This window comes from Etheostoma cragini, chromosome 17, assembly GCF_013103735.1.
Source record: "Etheostoma cragini isolate CJK2018 chromosome 17, CSU_Ecrag_1.0, whole genome shotgun sequence".
In the NCBI taxonomy this organism is placed as follows: Eukaryota; Metazoa; Chordata; class Actinopteri; order Perciformes; family Percidae; genus Etheostoma; species Etheostoma cragini.
The window spans coordinates 5,270,154-5,286,648 of record NC_048423.1 but is presented as its reverse complement, the minus strand read 5'-3'; the positions used below and the strand labels follow the sequence as shown (position 1 = coordinate 5,286,648).

The 16,495-nt window shown below is 38.4% G+C and overlaps 1 protein-coding gene across 2 annotated transcripts in view; it reads left to right on the top strand.

Annotated features, from left to right (window-relative positions):
- Positions 1 to 16,239, top strand: part of anapc1 (anaphase promoting complex subunit 1) — a 50,969-nt gene extending 34,730 nt beyond the window's left edge. For both annotated transcript variants that reach the window (XM_034897823.1, XM_034897822.1), the window contains exons 44-53: positions 3,534 to 3,620; positions 4,009 to 4,126; positions 7,407 to 7,484; positions 7,717 to 7,784; positions 7,978 to 8,116; positions 9,727 to 9,813; positions 11,989 to 12,084; positions 12,432 to 12,621; positions 14,626 to 14,757; positions 15,311 to 16,239. In XM_034897823.1, the coding sequence (XP_034753714.1) occupies positions 3,534 to 3,620; positions 4,009 to 4,126; positions 7,407 to 7,484; positions 7,717 to 7,784; positions 7,978 to 8,116; positions 9,727 to 9,813; positions 11,989 to 12,084; positions 12,432 to 12,621; positions 14,626 to 14,757; positions 15,311 to 15,453 (1,138 nt within the window). In that variant the 3' untranslated portion in view covers positions 15,454 to 16,239. The remainder of the gene's footprint in view (positions 1 to 3,533; positions 3,621 to 4,008; positions 4,127 to 7,406; positions 7,485 to 7,716; positions 7,785 to 7,977; positions 8,117 to 9,726; positions 9,814 to 11,988; positions 12,085 to 12,431; positions 12,622 to 14,625; positions 14,758 to 15,310) is intronic.
- The last annotated feature ends 256 nt before the right edge of the window (positions 16,240 to 16,495 follow it).

Sequence of the window (16,495 nt, the reverse complement as noted above, 5' to 3'; positions counted from 1 at the left end):
CTGCTTAGAAATTAAGTGTTAACGAGCAGTTGGACAGGTGTACCTAATAAAGTGGCCGGTGAGTGTATATATATATTTTTTTCACTAATTATTAACCTATATATTTTTTGTCCCTGGAGGCGACTTTATACAATCCGTTTCCAGCAAAACAGGCCGCACGCAGAAAATGCACAAAACACAAATATAAAATATCTATACAAATGACCAACTGACTGACATGTAATGTGCATTCTTCTTAGAAAACAATATTTTTTAGAAATATCTTATGATGTAATATCTCCAGAATTGTATTATTACTTTTTTTTGTTAAAGAAGGAAAAGAAAATTGCAATACTAGCAAATTGCAATAATTATAGAACTGAATATGAACAATGAACAATACAAATTGGATTGGCACCCATGTATTGTGAAAGAAACAAATCAAACTAATTTTTTAGGGTTGTCCCAACCCTACGACCTTAGCATATTGTCCCGACCCTAAGAAACCGACTCAACATTTATTTCACAGATTCTCCACAGAAAAAAAAACATGTTTTGAATACAAAACATAATGATGTATTAATGCACTTATTTCTACACCTTTGAAATGTAATTTCAGGGCAAGGAAAAACGTTACAGTCAGTTAGCTTTTAAGCTTTTCACTCTGCTACACACTCTCATCCTTCCCCAAGTTTGTGTCTGGCACTATTGTTTAAAATAAATAGAAATTGAATTTTAGGACACACCTTACCGTTTAAACCCTCCATTCCACCAGTCAAGTTGAGTGGATCTACTGTACTCATTAAAGTAATATATTTTCTCAACTGAACCTTACTGCTCTAGTGAGTATTTATGGAAACAGTGGTGTTTGTGGGATTGGCTCACAATAATAATAATTATTTATTTATATTATATCATTATAATAATGTGGATTTTGAATGATATTTCTTTGATGAAGACACTATATATTTATATTCTACATATATGTCACTTGGCACCTGAATTTCTGTGTGCTAACGAGACTCAAATTGCACACAGATGCAGGTGCAACCACATACAAATGCTATGTGTCTGTTTTGAGTGCTGTCTTGTGCATTATAAATTATATTTATATATACACACACACACACACACACACAAACCAGGTTCTTCCTAACACTGACCCTGGCCCTATGAATTTTCAAGAGAAACAACGACTCCCACTCTATCATTATTATATGTTGCAAATGTTCACTACTTACAGCCGTAATCAGATTGAACCTTTTGATCTTATTCAAATCATGTGTTATTTTAGACCTGCCAGGTGAAAGCCCACGCAGATGAAGGGACTCAGCTTGAATGTCATGCACCACACTGAGTGTGTTACTGTGGGTCTGCAGAAGTTAAAGTTCATGCTGGTGGGCAGACTCATGCCATGTCATTGTTGTACTACCTTCATTCTCTCCCCTCTGCTCATCTGTCATTCAGTCTCTCACCTGTTTCCTTTGAAAAAATACATTCACATTTATTTTCCACGCATTTCATCGTTATTGCATCATCACTATCATTCTTCTTTTTCATTCATTTTCTCACCTCTGTTTTTTCTCATTGTCGCTAATCTGCTTTGTGGATTACTTCCTTTTTTTAAGTCTTCTTCCCTCACTCTCTTTCTGTTGTCTCAGTTAGTTTCTCTTCCCACTTCCCATTTATTAATTATTTTTTTTTTAGCAAGGTCTGAAGTGGCATTCAGACCACAGCATACTGTAGGTCTATATCAGCTTAAACGCCAGACAGGGTCTTTGTATGTCCTGCACAATTCGGGGAAAAATATGTATCACGATTTTTTAGCTTAGAGTTGATATTATTATTGCCACAATTTATTTTTACCGTGACATAGCAAAACAAATTTGCAGTACCAAACATAGATTTTTTTTTTGGCACCTATAGAACATTGTGCATCACCACAAGCTTGTAAACATCATGGCTTCAATGAAGAGAAGGGAGAGCATTGCTGCGCTTCCAAACCTATTTAATGCAGTCTTTTAGCGTTTCTGATGCAGTCGCTAATGCAAACCTGGATGGTGCCCACCGCTCTAAAATAGTAAACATGGGTCAAATTCATAGGACAAACTACACCACAGGGGCTATTACACAATATTTATGGATATAAAAGCTACATGGTTTTTTCTGCACATCCTGGAAGTTCATATTATCAGAAGTTGAAAATGTTAAGTAAAACATAAAAAAGTGAGTCAGAGAAGGTTGTTGCCAATCTTTAAACGGCTACATCGTCTTGTTGTAGCAGTAGTGGATCCTCAAAGCAGGAAGTAAGTATTCAACCACATTTGGTCTAGAGGAGAGCAGTGGTCTCCAACCTTTTGGCTTAAAGCAAATAGATATCTACTGGTGACCCTTGTCATTTGTTTATTGGCTGTTGACAATTTGAGAATATTTTCAGTATCATGTTTTATCATGCATTATAGCTGCAGATACATTTTCTGTCAAACGACTATTTGTTTCAGCTCCAATCCGGCAATCCTCTTTGGGACCTCTTGGGGTATCCTGACCTTTAGATTGGACACCACTGGATTACACACAATTTTACAAGACAGTTAATTTTCAGTTAAAGTTTCCGTTCTTCCAATCTGACAAAGTATAGCAGAATAATGTTTTGTAAACATGAAGTGACCACCCAAAAATGCTGTGTGTTTGGAAGAACATCCTTGCTTTTCAAAATGCTGATTAAAATTCACAACATTTTGCTAGCTATTTTATACCAGTATAGTACCAATGCAAAGATGGCAGCAGTATCTGTTATTTCATTAATTTTTTACTCGTCCAACCATTGAAACATCAACTTCACTCATTCATTAGCTGCTGTTATGCATTAGATCTTTAAAATATGCTGGTTTATTTTTACCTTAACACACTACAAGTCTGTATTTTAGGATGTTTGAATTGTAAACTTGTGGAAAACAGTGTAATTTTCAGTGTGGTTTAAACATGCTTAACATGCCCCAAACAGCCATGTCATTGAAGAGCATCCTTTACCTCAGCTGATCGTTAATAAGTCCTCTCACAAGTAACCTTCTATGTACAAGCAGCCTTTATTGTCTGACCCAACTTTATTATAATTACTCAATTAGTCAAAGCACACACTTCACTGCCAACTCTTTTTTTTAAGAGGCTCTGTTATGGCGTTAAATAGATTTCAACACTTACCTGGGTTTACTACCAGAGAGCAGAGGGTTGATAAAGTGTTTTATTTGGAGTGAGTCTTTCAAAATGTGTGCAATATTGGCTTTGTGTTATGTTGTAAGGGGAGTACAAAAAAACATTTTTGCATTTAATGGGATCATAAACACTGTAATTTTGTTATTGTTATCCTCCAGTCCCAAGTATAACTTTTATATCCATCACTGGGGAAATGTGGTAGCATTGCTTGTCGACTGTTATGGCACGTGGGCAATTTTTCTGCACACCTTACTGTGTCTGTGTGGGTGTGTGTTTGGGTGGGTGGGTGCGCGCGTGTCAAAGAATGTATTTTCAGTATTTGTGATGTTTGATTCTGTCAGGTACACCCTGAGCACCTCCAATTCAGCCATCGCTGCTCTGCTGTGCGCCCTGTACCCACACTTCCCTGCTCACAGTACTGACAACCGGTGAGATCGACACACCCACTATAATTAAAAGACCTTGGTCAAATAGTGTATACAGATGCTTTAGAAAGTTTGTTTTGGTATGTTTTGTGCTGAATGGATGGTGTCTGTGCATGTGATAATCCACATGGTTCATAGAAACTGGATAAATGGAAAAAGTTGAAGTAAAAGTTAAAGTAAATTCAGCAGGTTAGTTTTTCTGCTGGTTTGGTAAAAGATTAGCTTTCATAAGACAGGAATATAACATGACTGTTGTTGATGAATGACTGAATAACTGTCTGGATGCATGCCTTTGTCTATCTTTTTTTTTTTTTTTTTCGAAGATAATATACTGTACTAGATCTGTCTACTGAAAGAAAAAGCTGTGTTGATGTTACTCTTGTTGCTACAGCTACCACCTGCAGGCCCTGCGGCACCTGGCCGTGCTGGCTGCAGAGCCACGCCTGCTGGTCCCTGTTGACGTTGACTCCCTGAAGCCCTGCTATGCCCTTTTAGAGGTAACCTACAAGGTAAGTTCATCAAGGGTGGTCAGGCTAACACAAGGAGCCACAAACCTTTGAATGAAGGAGAAGCCCCCATTGCTTATGGGGTGCCCTTCCCTTGAGCAAAGCACTTGTCCCAACACTGCTATAATGTAGAGCAGGGCTGTTCAATTACAAATTCAATTGGGCCAGTTTTTAAAACCACTAACTGTAGATAGGGCAGACATTTTCAGCAACCTATTTAAAACCTGGGGGTTTGTGTGGCCGCTTGTCTTTGTCACACACTATTTAGACACAGCTAAATAAATAAGTGGAATAACTGCATTGTTCAAAAAGCACAATTACAGTACAAACAACAGATGATCATTTTAATAAATATAGTGGATGGGAAGACGTAGAGAAGAGGTGGAAGTGCCCCAAAGCTGCATGCTTCCTTTCGGCAGCCATGTGAACCAATTGGGCCGTTCAAACGGTGCACTGGGGCCGGCTCGCAATACACTACGAGCGTATCTGGCAAAAAAATTTAATGATAATCTATCATAAGCAATACAGTATAAAGGATATATTGGATAAAGCAGTTTATGTTGGGCCACTGGGAGGTTGCTTCTTAGCCATATGTGGCGGAGTTTGTTTTTAAAATGGCGTTGCAAAGCAGCCAGGACTTTAATATTTGAGAATTGATAAGTGGTTATTCCTACCTACAGATTGTATCTTTGTTTCACCATGGCTGAAGATGGAAGTCAGAAATCACAAGCGTGAATCTGTGCCTTGGTTAAGCCATGTGTTCTCCTTTTACAGTTCAATCTTTTGAATATGCCCTAAAATTCAAGTACAATTTGTACAGTTTTTCTGTATGAAAGCTTGCACTTCCTCCTTTCCTTTCTCTCCCTTCTTCTCGTTCTCTGTCTTTGCCACATATTCGTAATTGTCCATTTCTGCACTTCCTCTTGACAAGCTGTTTTTCATGCAACCACTTTTACACAAACTCTAGCACAAGCTGTAATGTACGATATGTACTGGTTTTAGATCTTCATGATGCGCAAGAAAAATGGGCCTGTCCACCAGACTAGCATGTTCATTTTTTCTTTCATTTTTCGTCAGCATAACCGCTGTCAGCTGGACGGCTTCCTCAAACTCACAGTTCAGACACTTGAGGTGTAATTTGTGCTACTTGCTCACACCATTCAGCCAAGGCAGATGAATGACGTTTAGCATTACCACTGTAAAAAACAACTACCTAGTACCAATTTTTTAATTTGAAATTGTTTAGTGAAATTGTTTATAGGCTTTCCATTTGTTTCTGCTGTTGTGGTTGCTGGTCATGCCAGGCTCCGTAACTGCACAAAAATATACATATACATTAATTACACAGTTTAAAATAATAACACACTGGTACATGACCCCGAGAGTAATTACAGAATTAGATGTTTACATTAGTCCGTATTAACAAGACTATATTTCATTTGCAGTCTGAATCTGTTTAGATAAGTAATGAATTTCAAGTGTGTTGGTAAAAGGTTTCAATCTGAGGAAGTCTCTTTCTAATCCTTTTTTTTTAGAAACATAAACAGTTTTGCAGAAATACTATGTTAAAACTGGTCGGGATTGCTGAGAAAAACTGTAGCTTTTTAAATCCAAAAATCATTTGAGACCAACAAAGTTCCTCTTTGCTATGCCAGTTCTGGAGAGGAGCCATTGTAATGCAGTCCACACTGGTTCAGACTTCCGATTTTGCGTTACCAACATTGCACAGGACTACAGTGTGTCCATTCATTTTTGCCACAATTATGTCATTTGGATCACGTGCGGTCTATCACAACCATTTCCATGTGAAGCAGAAAGCAGACACGCTGGCAGCTGGTCCTGATGCCCATTTTTGGAGACACTTTTAAAAAACAAAGTTTAAAAAAACCAACCATCTATTATAATGTTCAACCACAAAATAAGATGCTAACTGTACATGTTTTCCTAGTATTCCATATTTAGTCAACTATTATTTTTCTCCAGTCTTTCTGGAGTGCCCCAGCTTTTTCATGTGCATGCACATTTAACAGCCTTTGTTGGAATACTGTAGTTATGTATTTACAGATGCAGTAAATAGCTCCTGAATTACAGGAGCAGCAATTTCTAAATCACCCTCTCTTTGAGGATTTGTTGCTCCTCTGTATACAGTACTGTAGATGTGGCACTCTTTTTTTTTTTGTAGAAGTCTTTGTTGTCCTTAAGCATTTATATTTCAAGGTTTACTGATTTTGCAAATAGTCATTTAACATTCTTCTTTAAAACTTTCAGTAAACCGAAGTCCATTGTGTGGGACCTTTACATGGAAGGAGAAACAACGAGAAAAATAGGAGTATGCACATCCAATGTGAGGGCAGGTGGTGGAGATTTATAAAAGCAAGATGGTTCAGACTGGAAGTTTCCGAATTTAAATCCCAGATCAACTGGAAATTCTTGTAGAGAAAAAATGAATAAGCAGCTCAAGTATTCTCGCGGGCATTTTTGTGCTTTATTTATTGTGGGTAGAAGAGAGATGTAGATGGTTAAAAATAGAGGTTGTTGTCCACAGTGAGGACCATCTCTGACAGCATTCCTCACTGTAAATTCATACCAGAAAGCTCTGCTTGACACTAAGGATCATCAGTCATTATGTCACTTCTTGTGTAAGAGAAATGCAAACGTTTATACGCACAAACAAGGAATGGGGGGGCATAGTAAGCCGAATCAACGTCTAAAAGGAACAGCCAGGACAGCAGGAATACACACACACACTTTTTCTTGTGGAATGCCAGCATTCTATCTAAAATATCATCTCATTTGGTTCAGTGTAAAAAAATCTAAGCCAGCGCAATGGCGGATCTTCAATCTCTGTGTACATGGGACTAGAGACTCAAGGAGAAAGTTCATTTTAAAATGAAAAAGGAAATAATTCTGTTAACATTTGGGAAGTGCCGTCTCTCAGGAGTCAATTTTTTGGCATTCTGCTATTCTGTACTAATACTTCTTTTTAACGTTAAGTGTGAGTAGATGAAACTGTTGTTACACAATAGACAATTGCTGCAATGACACAGCTATGCATGACACCGCTCACATGTAGCAATGTTAAGTCTCTACACTTTGATGTAGCTGTTATGTTTAGAGACCTTACAGTTCAACTTTAGGTTGAGAGTGTGAAACCCTTTTGGCTAATTCTGGCATTCTCAACTCATGTATAATCATGTGTTTTATTAATTAGCACTGCCCCCTTAAATAAACCGTACTGAGTTACGTGTTGTGTATGTTCTAGTGACGCCGTTTTCTGTTTCAGGAGACCAAGTGGTACGATGAGACGACGGTAGAATTGATGGCTCCCACCATGCTTCCTGAGCTGCACCTTCTTAAACGGGTAAAGCACTTCAACACTTCACGGCTTCTGGACTTTGTAATCCAGTGGAAACTAGACTGTTAAGTGTATCTCCCTCTCTGCTGAGGATTATCTAAGTGATGTGCGTGTAGAGTATTGATAAATGCACAACATTTTCAGTTTTAATTTGGATGTCACTCAAATTACTTGTCAATAAAACAGGCAGACACTGATACCATAATCCTTTTATTTTATGTTTATTTGTTGTATGCAGGTAAAGGTGAAGGGTCCACGATACTGGGAACTGTCCGTAGACCTCAGCAAAGAAACACAGCATCTAAAGTCAGTATAGAGTGACATTTCATTAAACATCATCTGTAACTTGTTCATTCACCCAAATAATACCTCTAAATACATACAGTGTAAAAATGATACCGGAACACCCAGTGGATTCCACGGGGAAGCTCTCATCTGATGAATTGACTCATTGGTTGACAAACTCAAAGAACAATCTCTCTCTTTACGTCTCTCTCAGGTCCATCTTATCCAGAGACGGGGTGTTGTATGTTAAACTCCGGGCCGGCCAGCTGCCCTACAAAGACGACCCTCAGGGCTGGAAGAGCCTGCTGGCCTCCACCGTCAACCACCGCAATTCTGGAGTCAGAGCCTTCGAAGTAAAAACATATAGGCGTCACACATACCCAATAGGGCTGCAACTATCGATTACACTTAGTAATCAAATATTCTACAGATTATTCCATCGATTAATTGAGTAACCGGATAATAAATAATTTGGCTTAGTAGTAAATGGCAAAATTTATTGTACAAAAGAGAGGTTTCCTTTTCCCAAAAAAGCAACATTTTTATTGCTTATATTGCATACAATAAAAGGAATAGATGCTAATGTTTTTGGCTGCACGGCCACAAAGCCTTTATATTTGTTGGCCAAAGTACATTTTTGGCAGCCCAAATGTAAACCTCTGTAATTAAGTTCCAACTTTTAGGAAGGGGTTATGCAGAATAGCTATCCACAACTTTCAGGAAGGGGTTATGCAGAATAGCTATCCACAGCTAAGCCCATGTAAATGTTACTGTACAAAGCTTACAGCAGTGCTATTCAGCTATACTGTTGAGGGGGAGACCTTTTCAGAAAGATAATCTAAGTTTAGAATGAATGAAGAAAGCAGACATCAGCGGCTTGATGACTTCATCGACGTGCATAATAATTAGCCATGTGCAGGTGCCGCTGGTAGAGAGACGGGCTGGTTTGTCTTTGCCAGTTTACAATAATTTGTCAAAATTTCAAGATTCCTGGCAATGTAAGATAAAAGGTTAGACTCCAAACCAACATCTTTTCATTAATGTTACCTTGTGTCGAGTCCGCTCCATGAAATGGATGAGTAGACTGGATGTTTTCTGCTGAGATGCTGTAACGTAAGCAATGGCGCCCTGCCGTTGTGTTGAGCCAGTTCCATTTTTACAACAGAACCACTGTACAACGTTTTACTTTTCTGCAGCTTAAAATGATCCCAAACTGTTGTTTCTCCGCTTGTCTCTTCTCTTAGCATCTCATTACTTTTGTTCTCTTTCTTCATTTGTAAGTCACGTCAATTGTCACGGCAACAGCAGCATCAGACAATTGTGTGATATAAAAATCATCGGTACAATGTTAGTTAAACGAAGCTTTGAGGCAGAGAATTTTACATTATCAATTTTTAGTAATTAGTTCAGTCGAGTTACTCAAGGAATCGTTGCAAATTGCAGTTCATGTTGTTTAAAGTGTTTTAGTTTAGATTTTTGTTTCCAATAACACTCCCTTTAATAACTTTGGTTTGAAATAAACCAACACATTTTAAGAAATAAGTCTACCAATACCCAGATAGAAATGGGAGTGATTGGAATTGAATTGACCTCCTCCCCAGTGGCCTGTTGTGTCCAGTCTTGGCAGGTTGTCACTACAGGTTTAACAGGCAACTGTGTGGATGACAGACTATTAATGGTTTCCTGATGGCCTCAGTGTATGCTGTCAACACACCTGCAGGTCCGGGTTGGCGGGGACGCGAAAACACTTGTCCTCACTGTCCCTCCACCTTTTCTTTTTATGCATTCAGCTTACCTTTCTTTCTTCCTTCTCTAATTACACTAATTTCTTCCATTAATCCTTTGGCTTTGGATTGTCTATAATAACCTTTACTCTGCCTCTTACTCCTCTGTGATTGTGTTTTATATATGTCCTTGTTTCTCGACACAAAATAAATGTACATTTCTTCATGTGTTTCTGCAGCCTGAAGCCATCTCCACGTTCACCTCGGAGCCTGCCTTGGTCTCCTTTGCCGAGTTCTTCTGTAAAAAATCGGAAGATATTAAACACGTGAGTTTAATAGAAAGAAGTGGATGTAGGTGACCTATGTGTCTGTTAGGCACCAGTGAGCCTCCCTTCTCGCATTTTTGAACGGTTCACACATCGCACTCAAGCGTGTGCACTGGAACCAGCCAATGATAATTTGACTTCGATCTAGGGCTATTGTCATGTAGCTCCAAAAAACAGTCCAAGAGCGGAAAAAGTTAGTTGGAACTTGGAACTGAAGGGTCCCAGCAAGTCTGAGTGCATCAGGGAATGAATTTTATGTACTTTATACATTGTATGACATAATTATCATATAATAAAACATTAAGTAAGCAGGAAGGAGTTTTTAGCTCCTGGAGGTGCTCTAACTTTAATAATGAAAAGTCACAAAAAGGTTGTTGAATGTTTTATCAGAGCCCAAACTGGTACTAACCTTTAATTCAAAGTTTAATTCTTTCCTCAACATTAATTTTTAGTGTTTGGTTGGTCTGGCTTTTACTACAGAAACTTTCCGCCCTGCTAAAATTTGTGTCCAGGCGCTTTCTTCCCAGCCAACTGGTTTTGGGAGTGAAAACACAAAGATGTGTTTGTTGTTTTTGTCAAAAACAAAATGAACATAGTTCTATTCACCTGCATCCCTGCTAATGTGTATCCTGAATCCGTTCTTTAGGTTAGCATGTTGATAAGCATTCACACATTTAGTCACAAATATGTGAAAAAGGACTGTTTGGAATATAGAAGTTGGTATGCCTCATCTGTCCTTGCTAAAATCATCCTTGAATAACATTTAAGCATCTAATACTCATTAAAATGAATGTTCCAATTTTAGTAAAAGTCAAGCTTATGTGTCGGCTCCTATTAAATTATGTCTTTAGCTTTCCCAAATAACATTAAAATAGCAAAAGGCATAGAATCACAATGAATGTTTCTATAATAAACAAAATGTGAACCATAATTAAAACCTTACATCACATGCAGTGCAAAATGATTCTACAAGCAACTACGGCATCTTTCAGGAGAGATTGATTAGAAGTAAAAGAATAACAAGTGTTGATCAGACTTTCTGTCTGTGTTTTATATGGTTTTGTAATAGATTGTAATAAATGAAGGGACCCCTTGAAACATGTCTGGATAAGCTGACAAGTTTCCAAGGCTCAACAATGTCTGTGGTCTTAAAAGAGGTCTTGGAAATATTTTGAGAAAGTCATTCAATGATGATTTTGTTTGCAGCTGCTTTAAATGCCAAATACATACATTTTTCATGTGAAATATCCAAAGCTGTTTTCACTTTGACAGGAACTTGTGTTCATGTAGTATCCCATTGCTCACAGTAGGAAGATGATTAAAAAAAAAAGGTTTTTAGTGCCTTTAAATGTAGTACACTGAGAGCCCTTCATGTTTCTCTGTTGCAAGGTGGCCGATTTTCTCAGCTTTAAACACATAACTTTATCTGTCATACACTGGGTAATTTAAAGTACATATGTATAGATTGTCAGCACCTAGGCTCAATCTGCTTAGTAATCACTCTACTCCTATTTTCTGAATAAAGAGGTTGCTTCCAGTTAATGAGTTGGATTGCATAGAGGTTTCTAGTTTCAGCATGAACAGTGAAATGGAAGAAAATCAGTAATTTTGTCGCTCAACATTCTATAATTGAATTTTACAACATGGCACTTTTGAGTCCTTCAATTTTATTCATAAAATCTTCAAAGTGATTTGAAAGTCATTCATTTTGCGTTTAGGAGCCCTTTGAAAAAAACACAAACTTAGGGCGCCTGGATAGCTCACCTGGTAGAGCCTGCCCCCATATTCAGAGGCTCAGTCTTCAAGGCAGCGGCCGCGGGTACGATTCCGACTTACGGCCTTTTGCTGCATGTCACTCCTCCACCTCCCTCTCCCCTTTCATGTCTAAACTGTTCTGAGACAAATTAAGGCCTAACAAAAACTAACACGATATGCGGAAAAGCAAAATGTATGATGATAAAGCATTTAAACTTTAACGTTATAAAACAAGCTTTAAGAAAGAGCGTCATTGTTGAGTAAACTACTGAACTAACTTAAAACTGTAGCTGCCAACCAAACCTCATTGAGCTCTGTATTTGAGATTTATTTGCTGTCATGAAGCCATCTATATTTTGTCAAAATGTGAGAGTTGATCTACAGTTTGCACCAACCTGTTTGTCTGTGTTGTGTTTGCAGAGGGATGATACTCTTGTGTTGTTCTCGGCTATGCTGTATGAATGTGTGACGCAGGAATGTCCAGAGATGCTGCCCACATATATTGCTGTTGAGCAGGTAAAACACACACACACACACACGTGCTAATGTGCGCGAATTGGTCCTTCTTTTACTTGTCAGTTCTCTTGCTTGTTAATGTTTCAGCATTTTTAGTGCAATTACATCACCAAGCAACAACAATGAAAACATTTTGAAAGATTAAAAAATAAAGGCAGAGTTCCCTCTAATAGGTGCTTTTCTCATGTTAGTTTTTTTTTCCCCAACATTGATTTTCATCCCAGAGCTTTGTTTTGAAATACCCAGTGACAGATATACTGACAGATGAAAACCTAAAGTCACTGGCAGAGATAACAATTAATTCTGCCCATGTGATGTTAACATGTTCCGTTGCTGATGTCTTTCAGGCGGTGGGTGCTCTGCGTCGGGGCGACCTGCTGCAGACCTTCCCCTTGTGGCAGATGCGTTTGGTGGTGGAGTTGTGGGACAGCAGGGTGCTGCGGGGTCCTGCTAACCGTCACAATGCTCTGCTCACCTCCGAGTTTCTGCCTGTCATGAAGAACATGGCGGATGTAGCACTAGACAGCTGGCTCAAAGGTGAGAAGGGGCAAGATGGATGGAGTAAGAGTCTGTAAGGGAATAAGAACGCAGATCAATAGAGTGAAGACAACATGTTGTGAATGCTGAAAAAAGGCTCAGTAATCTCAACCTCTTCATTAACACAGATCGAGCAGAGCAATTTCCACTACCATCCTTTTCGATTACAGCAGGGGTCTTCAATGTTTTTTAAGCCAAGGACCCCTGAACTGAAAGAAAGACGGAGCAGGGACCCACAACTATATTGTACAAAATTGCATATTAAACTGGACCCTCCATAACGTGCCTAAAGCCTTTTTACATACCTTTTATGCATAGAATAAGTTATTAAAATAATTGTTGACATGTTTTATAAATCATGTTTTAATGTTAAACATTGTAATAATTTATAAATTGTTAATCACACAACATAAATTACATGGAAATGCACCCCAAGCAGCTGGGTGTCTGGTGCCTTGCCTGGCACCTTGGCACCTCTGCAGCTACCACCACCATCTTACTTTAGTCCATATGGGGATTTGAGCCAGCAACCTTTCAGTTCCCAACCCAGCTCGGACTGAGCTACAGCCACTTGGTACTGGCACAATGAATCCCAAGGATGAGCTGTATCTGTGTGGCCTTAGTGACCACCTTAGCATCAGTGGGGATTTATTTTGCCAGTAATATGTTGGATCCATGTTAGGACTTTTTAATTTTTTTTTTTAAACTTTCAAAAATGAACAATAATTGACTCCAATGACTATGAGGACCCCGTAGGGGTCCCGGGCCATTACATTAATAAAGCAATGTAAATACAGCGACCTGGCGGAATAGACAGTGCTGCAAGTTTTTGAGAGAGAGAATAAAACCAGTAAAGTTTTCTGGTATCTTGATAATAAACAAAGGCTGACATTAGAGGCTCAGTTATTCCAGTGTAGCATCTCATTTATTGATGAATTTAAAACTTGATGGAAATACTATATTTATATATATTACAATATTTAAATGCATACTCACCAATATTTAGGGCAAAATGAGACTTCTTTAATGTATTAAAGAAAGCATGATTTCTTTACTTAATTCATTTCACTTTGACTACATAAGTCATTTAAATTTGGCTGGTTTTGCAGCAGTGTCGCTAGTATTTCACATGCTGGGTGTGTTTCAGCTCGATTTCCTATTCAGGGTACACCCAGCACAATAATGTTGACCAGACTGTGCATACACTCAAACAAATGCACATTCCGCATGCACACACACCTAAAATAATACATAAGAGGCGTGGGAAATGGGTGAAGTTGTCAAACAAGACTTTTGTCATGTAAACAGTTAAAACGTGACTTGACGTTTCATGAAGCCTCTTGGTTCTGTCATGTTTCAAAGGAAAGCCAAACTATCTACCTCAAGCATCAGGAATGTTGCTGATCTCTGGAACTTTCCCATGGGTGAAATCTTTTTCAAGATTTCTTTATTTTTTAGGATTTGTGTTTCTTCTCCTCTTCTCTCAGTGCCGTTTGACTCTCTGTGAAAGTGTTGTACAGACAGCGGACAATGTTGAAAGGAATGCAGTTTGTAGACGTTTTTACCATTATGGAATTTGACATATGACAATGTGACGAATAGAATATTTATTTTGCATTGAGGTTGTTTTAGTTTTATATTTAATTGCAGTTCAAATTGGTTTTATATTTAAATTATAAATTGATTTAGATTAAGGCATTATGATTTTTATGTCAATCCATTGTTTTTTTTTGTTCCCCCCCCCCTGTAGAGAAAGACAGATGATCTGTATTTGACTTGAAATAGTCAACAGATGTGGCAGCAAAAATGTTTGATCATGTTTATTGCATTTTGCAGTTTACCAACACTATCCTTACTGATTTCCTTGATGGAATTCAATCAGAAACAAGCTGATTTATCTTGTACAAAAAGTGGGTTTGTGATTGTTGTCTGATTTAATTGAATGACAGTTGTAGGTACACCTGACAAAAAAATGGTATGCCTTGTTTGTGTATTTTCTTCTAGACAACAGCTCATTGTTGAGATCCTACATGAGGGGCGAGGCCCTTCCCAAAAATGGCCAGTCCATCATGTTGGCCTGCTTCCTGGTGTACCGCTCCATCCCCTGCCTCAGGAACACACATGCACAGCTGGAGAGTAAGATAAACACAAGTTGTCACTGTATTGGACAGCTTTACCCGTGTACACTTATATTTGCATGTATACAAACGGTATATACGCACAGCAGCAGGACTAAAGTTTCCTTAGGGTTAGGGTCAGCTTTAAACTCTCACTCCTATCGACTTACCGTAAAATAACTAGTTACATTTATTCAAGTGCTGTATTTATTTGCAGTTTTGAGGTATGATGTGATATACCTCTACATTTTAGATTGAACATCTTTTTTTACTTTTTGTTTTACTGTCACAACTGTAGTACCTAGAGGTAAAATGCGTAAACATTGTTTTATTAGTATTAACTATCTAATTATATATAATGTATTATGTTACAATACGTCGTCTAGCAAAACAAATGATTTCACTGATAATACTACACCTTTTTTGTTTTATTTTTTAAACATTTGTTATGCTTGTAATTTTACTTAAGCTAAACATCCTGTTCATGCAGAACAACTAAAAACTACCAATGAAATTGATAATTGGGACTGTGATGTTTGACTCATCTAAATCTCTGTTCTCTCTCCCTGCAGGCTGCAGCTCATTTGGGGATTTATTGTCACATAGCAGCGAGTTACACATCCCTCTCAGAGACCTGCTGAGGCTGGTTCCCGTCCTGCTGGGCTCTGGCTCCGGAGCACAGACACTTCTGGGCTTCCCTCTGAAAGCATTTTGATCTTGATGCTCAGTACTAGTCTGGCTAGTAACCTCTCATAGTCTTACGTTTACACTGTGAGCACATGTAGGACAGATAACTAATTTCTACCTATAACACCTACTGGTGTGTGCAGCAAGTGGGACAAGATGTCACCATAAGGGGTCTTCCTGCATCACTACAGCGTGGCTGCTCTGCCTCTGTAAAGAACTGTTTGGAAAATACAGACTTTTTCCTTTTCAGCCCCTACTAACTAATATTAGTTTTGTTATATAATATTTCTGTTTAGTATTTTTACAACATAAAGAAAGTTTAGGCTGCAGTTATAAGGCAGTACATGTGCCATTTGTGGGGTACAACAAATCCAGTATGGAGATTTTTTTTGTTGTGTACCAATTTCTTCTCACCCCCAAACATGGACAAAAAGGACTGGTCAGTACAAAATGAAAGGACTCTGCTGGACTCGTACCAGTGTGGATGCTGCTTGGGTGGGCTCTCATTGAGTCCAGGCCCTTGTATTGTGAGTACGAGAAGACAGAGGCAAGACAAGGAAATAAAAAAAGTACTTGCACACCTCATTATTAATATTGTGGTTTATTCTGTCTTGATATTTCTTCACAAGGCTCTTTCAGTTCTTGTGATATTCAGGACGTCAGCTGCCTAAATTGTTTTGACTTTTGATTTGTTTTGACTTTTAGTATGTGCACCATATTGAAGAAAATCCTTCGAAAAGTATGGGCATTTCCTGCTTGTTTCTTACAAAGTCCAGCTTAGGTCTCGCTGCTGATTAAAGAGAACTGTACTCTCCTTTTTTGTTTTGCTGTATTCTCTCATTAGCTGAAACTGGTTAGGCTTCTGACAGTGTTATCCGTCATGTCTTGTATATTTAACACAGATGTTTTTGTGGTGCCAGCGTTGCATCCCTATGGCCAAGATGAAGGTCTTTTGAAGTGAGTCTAGGATCAAAACAAGCTGTGGGTTCCTATGGGGCTGGTTACCTGCATGAATGGAGCCACCTAATCTTATATAGTGAAGTAATGTTCTCCACAGATGAGACTGAATA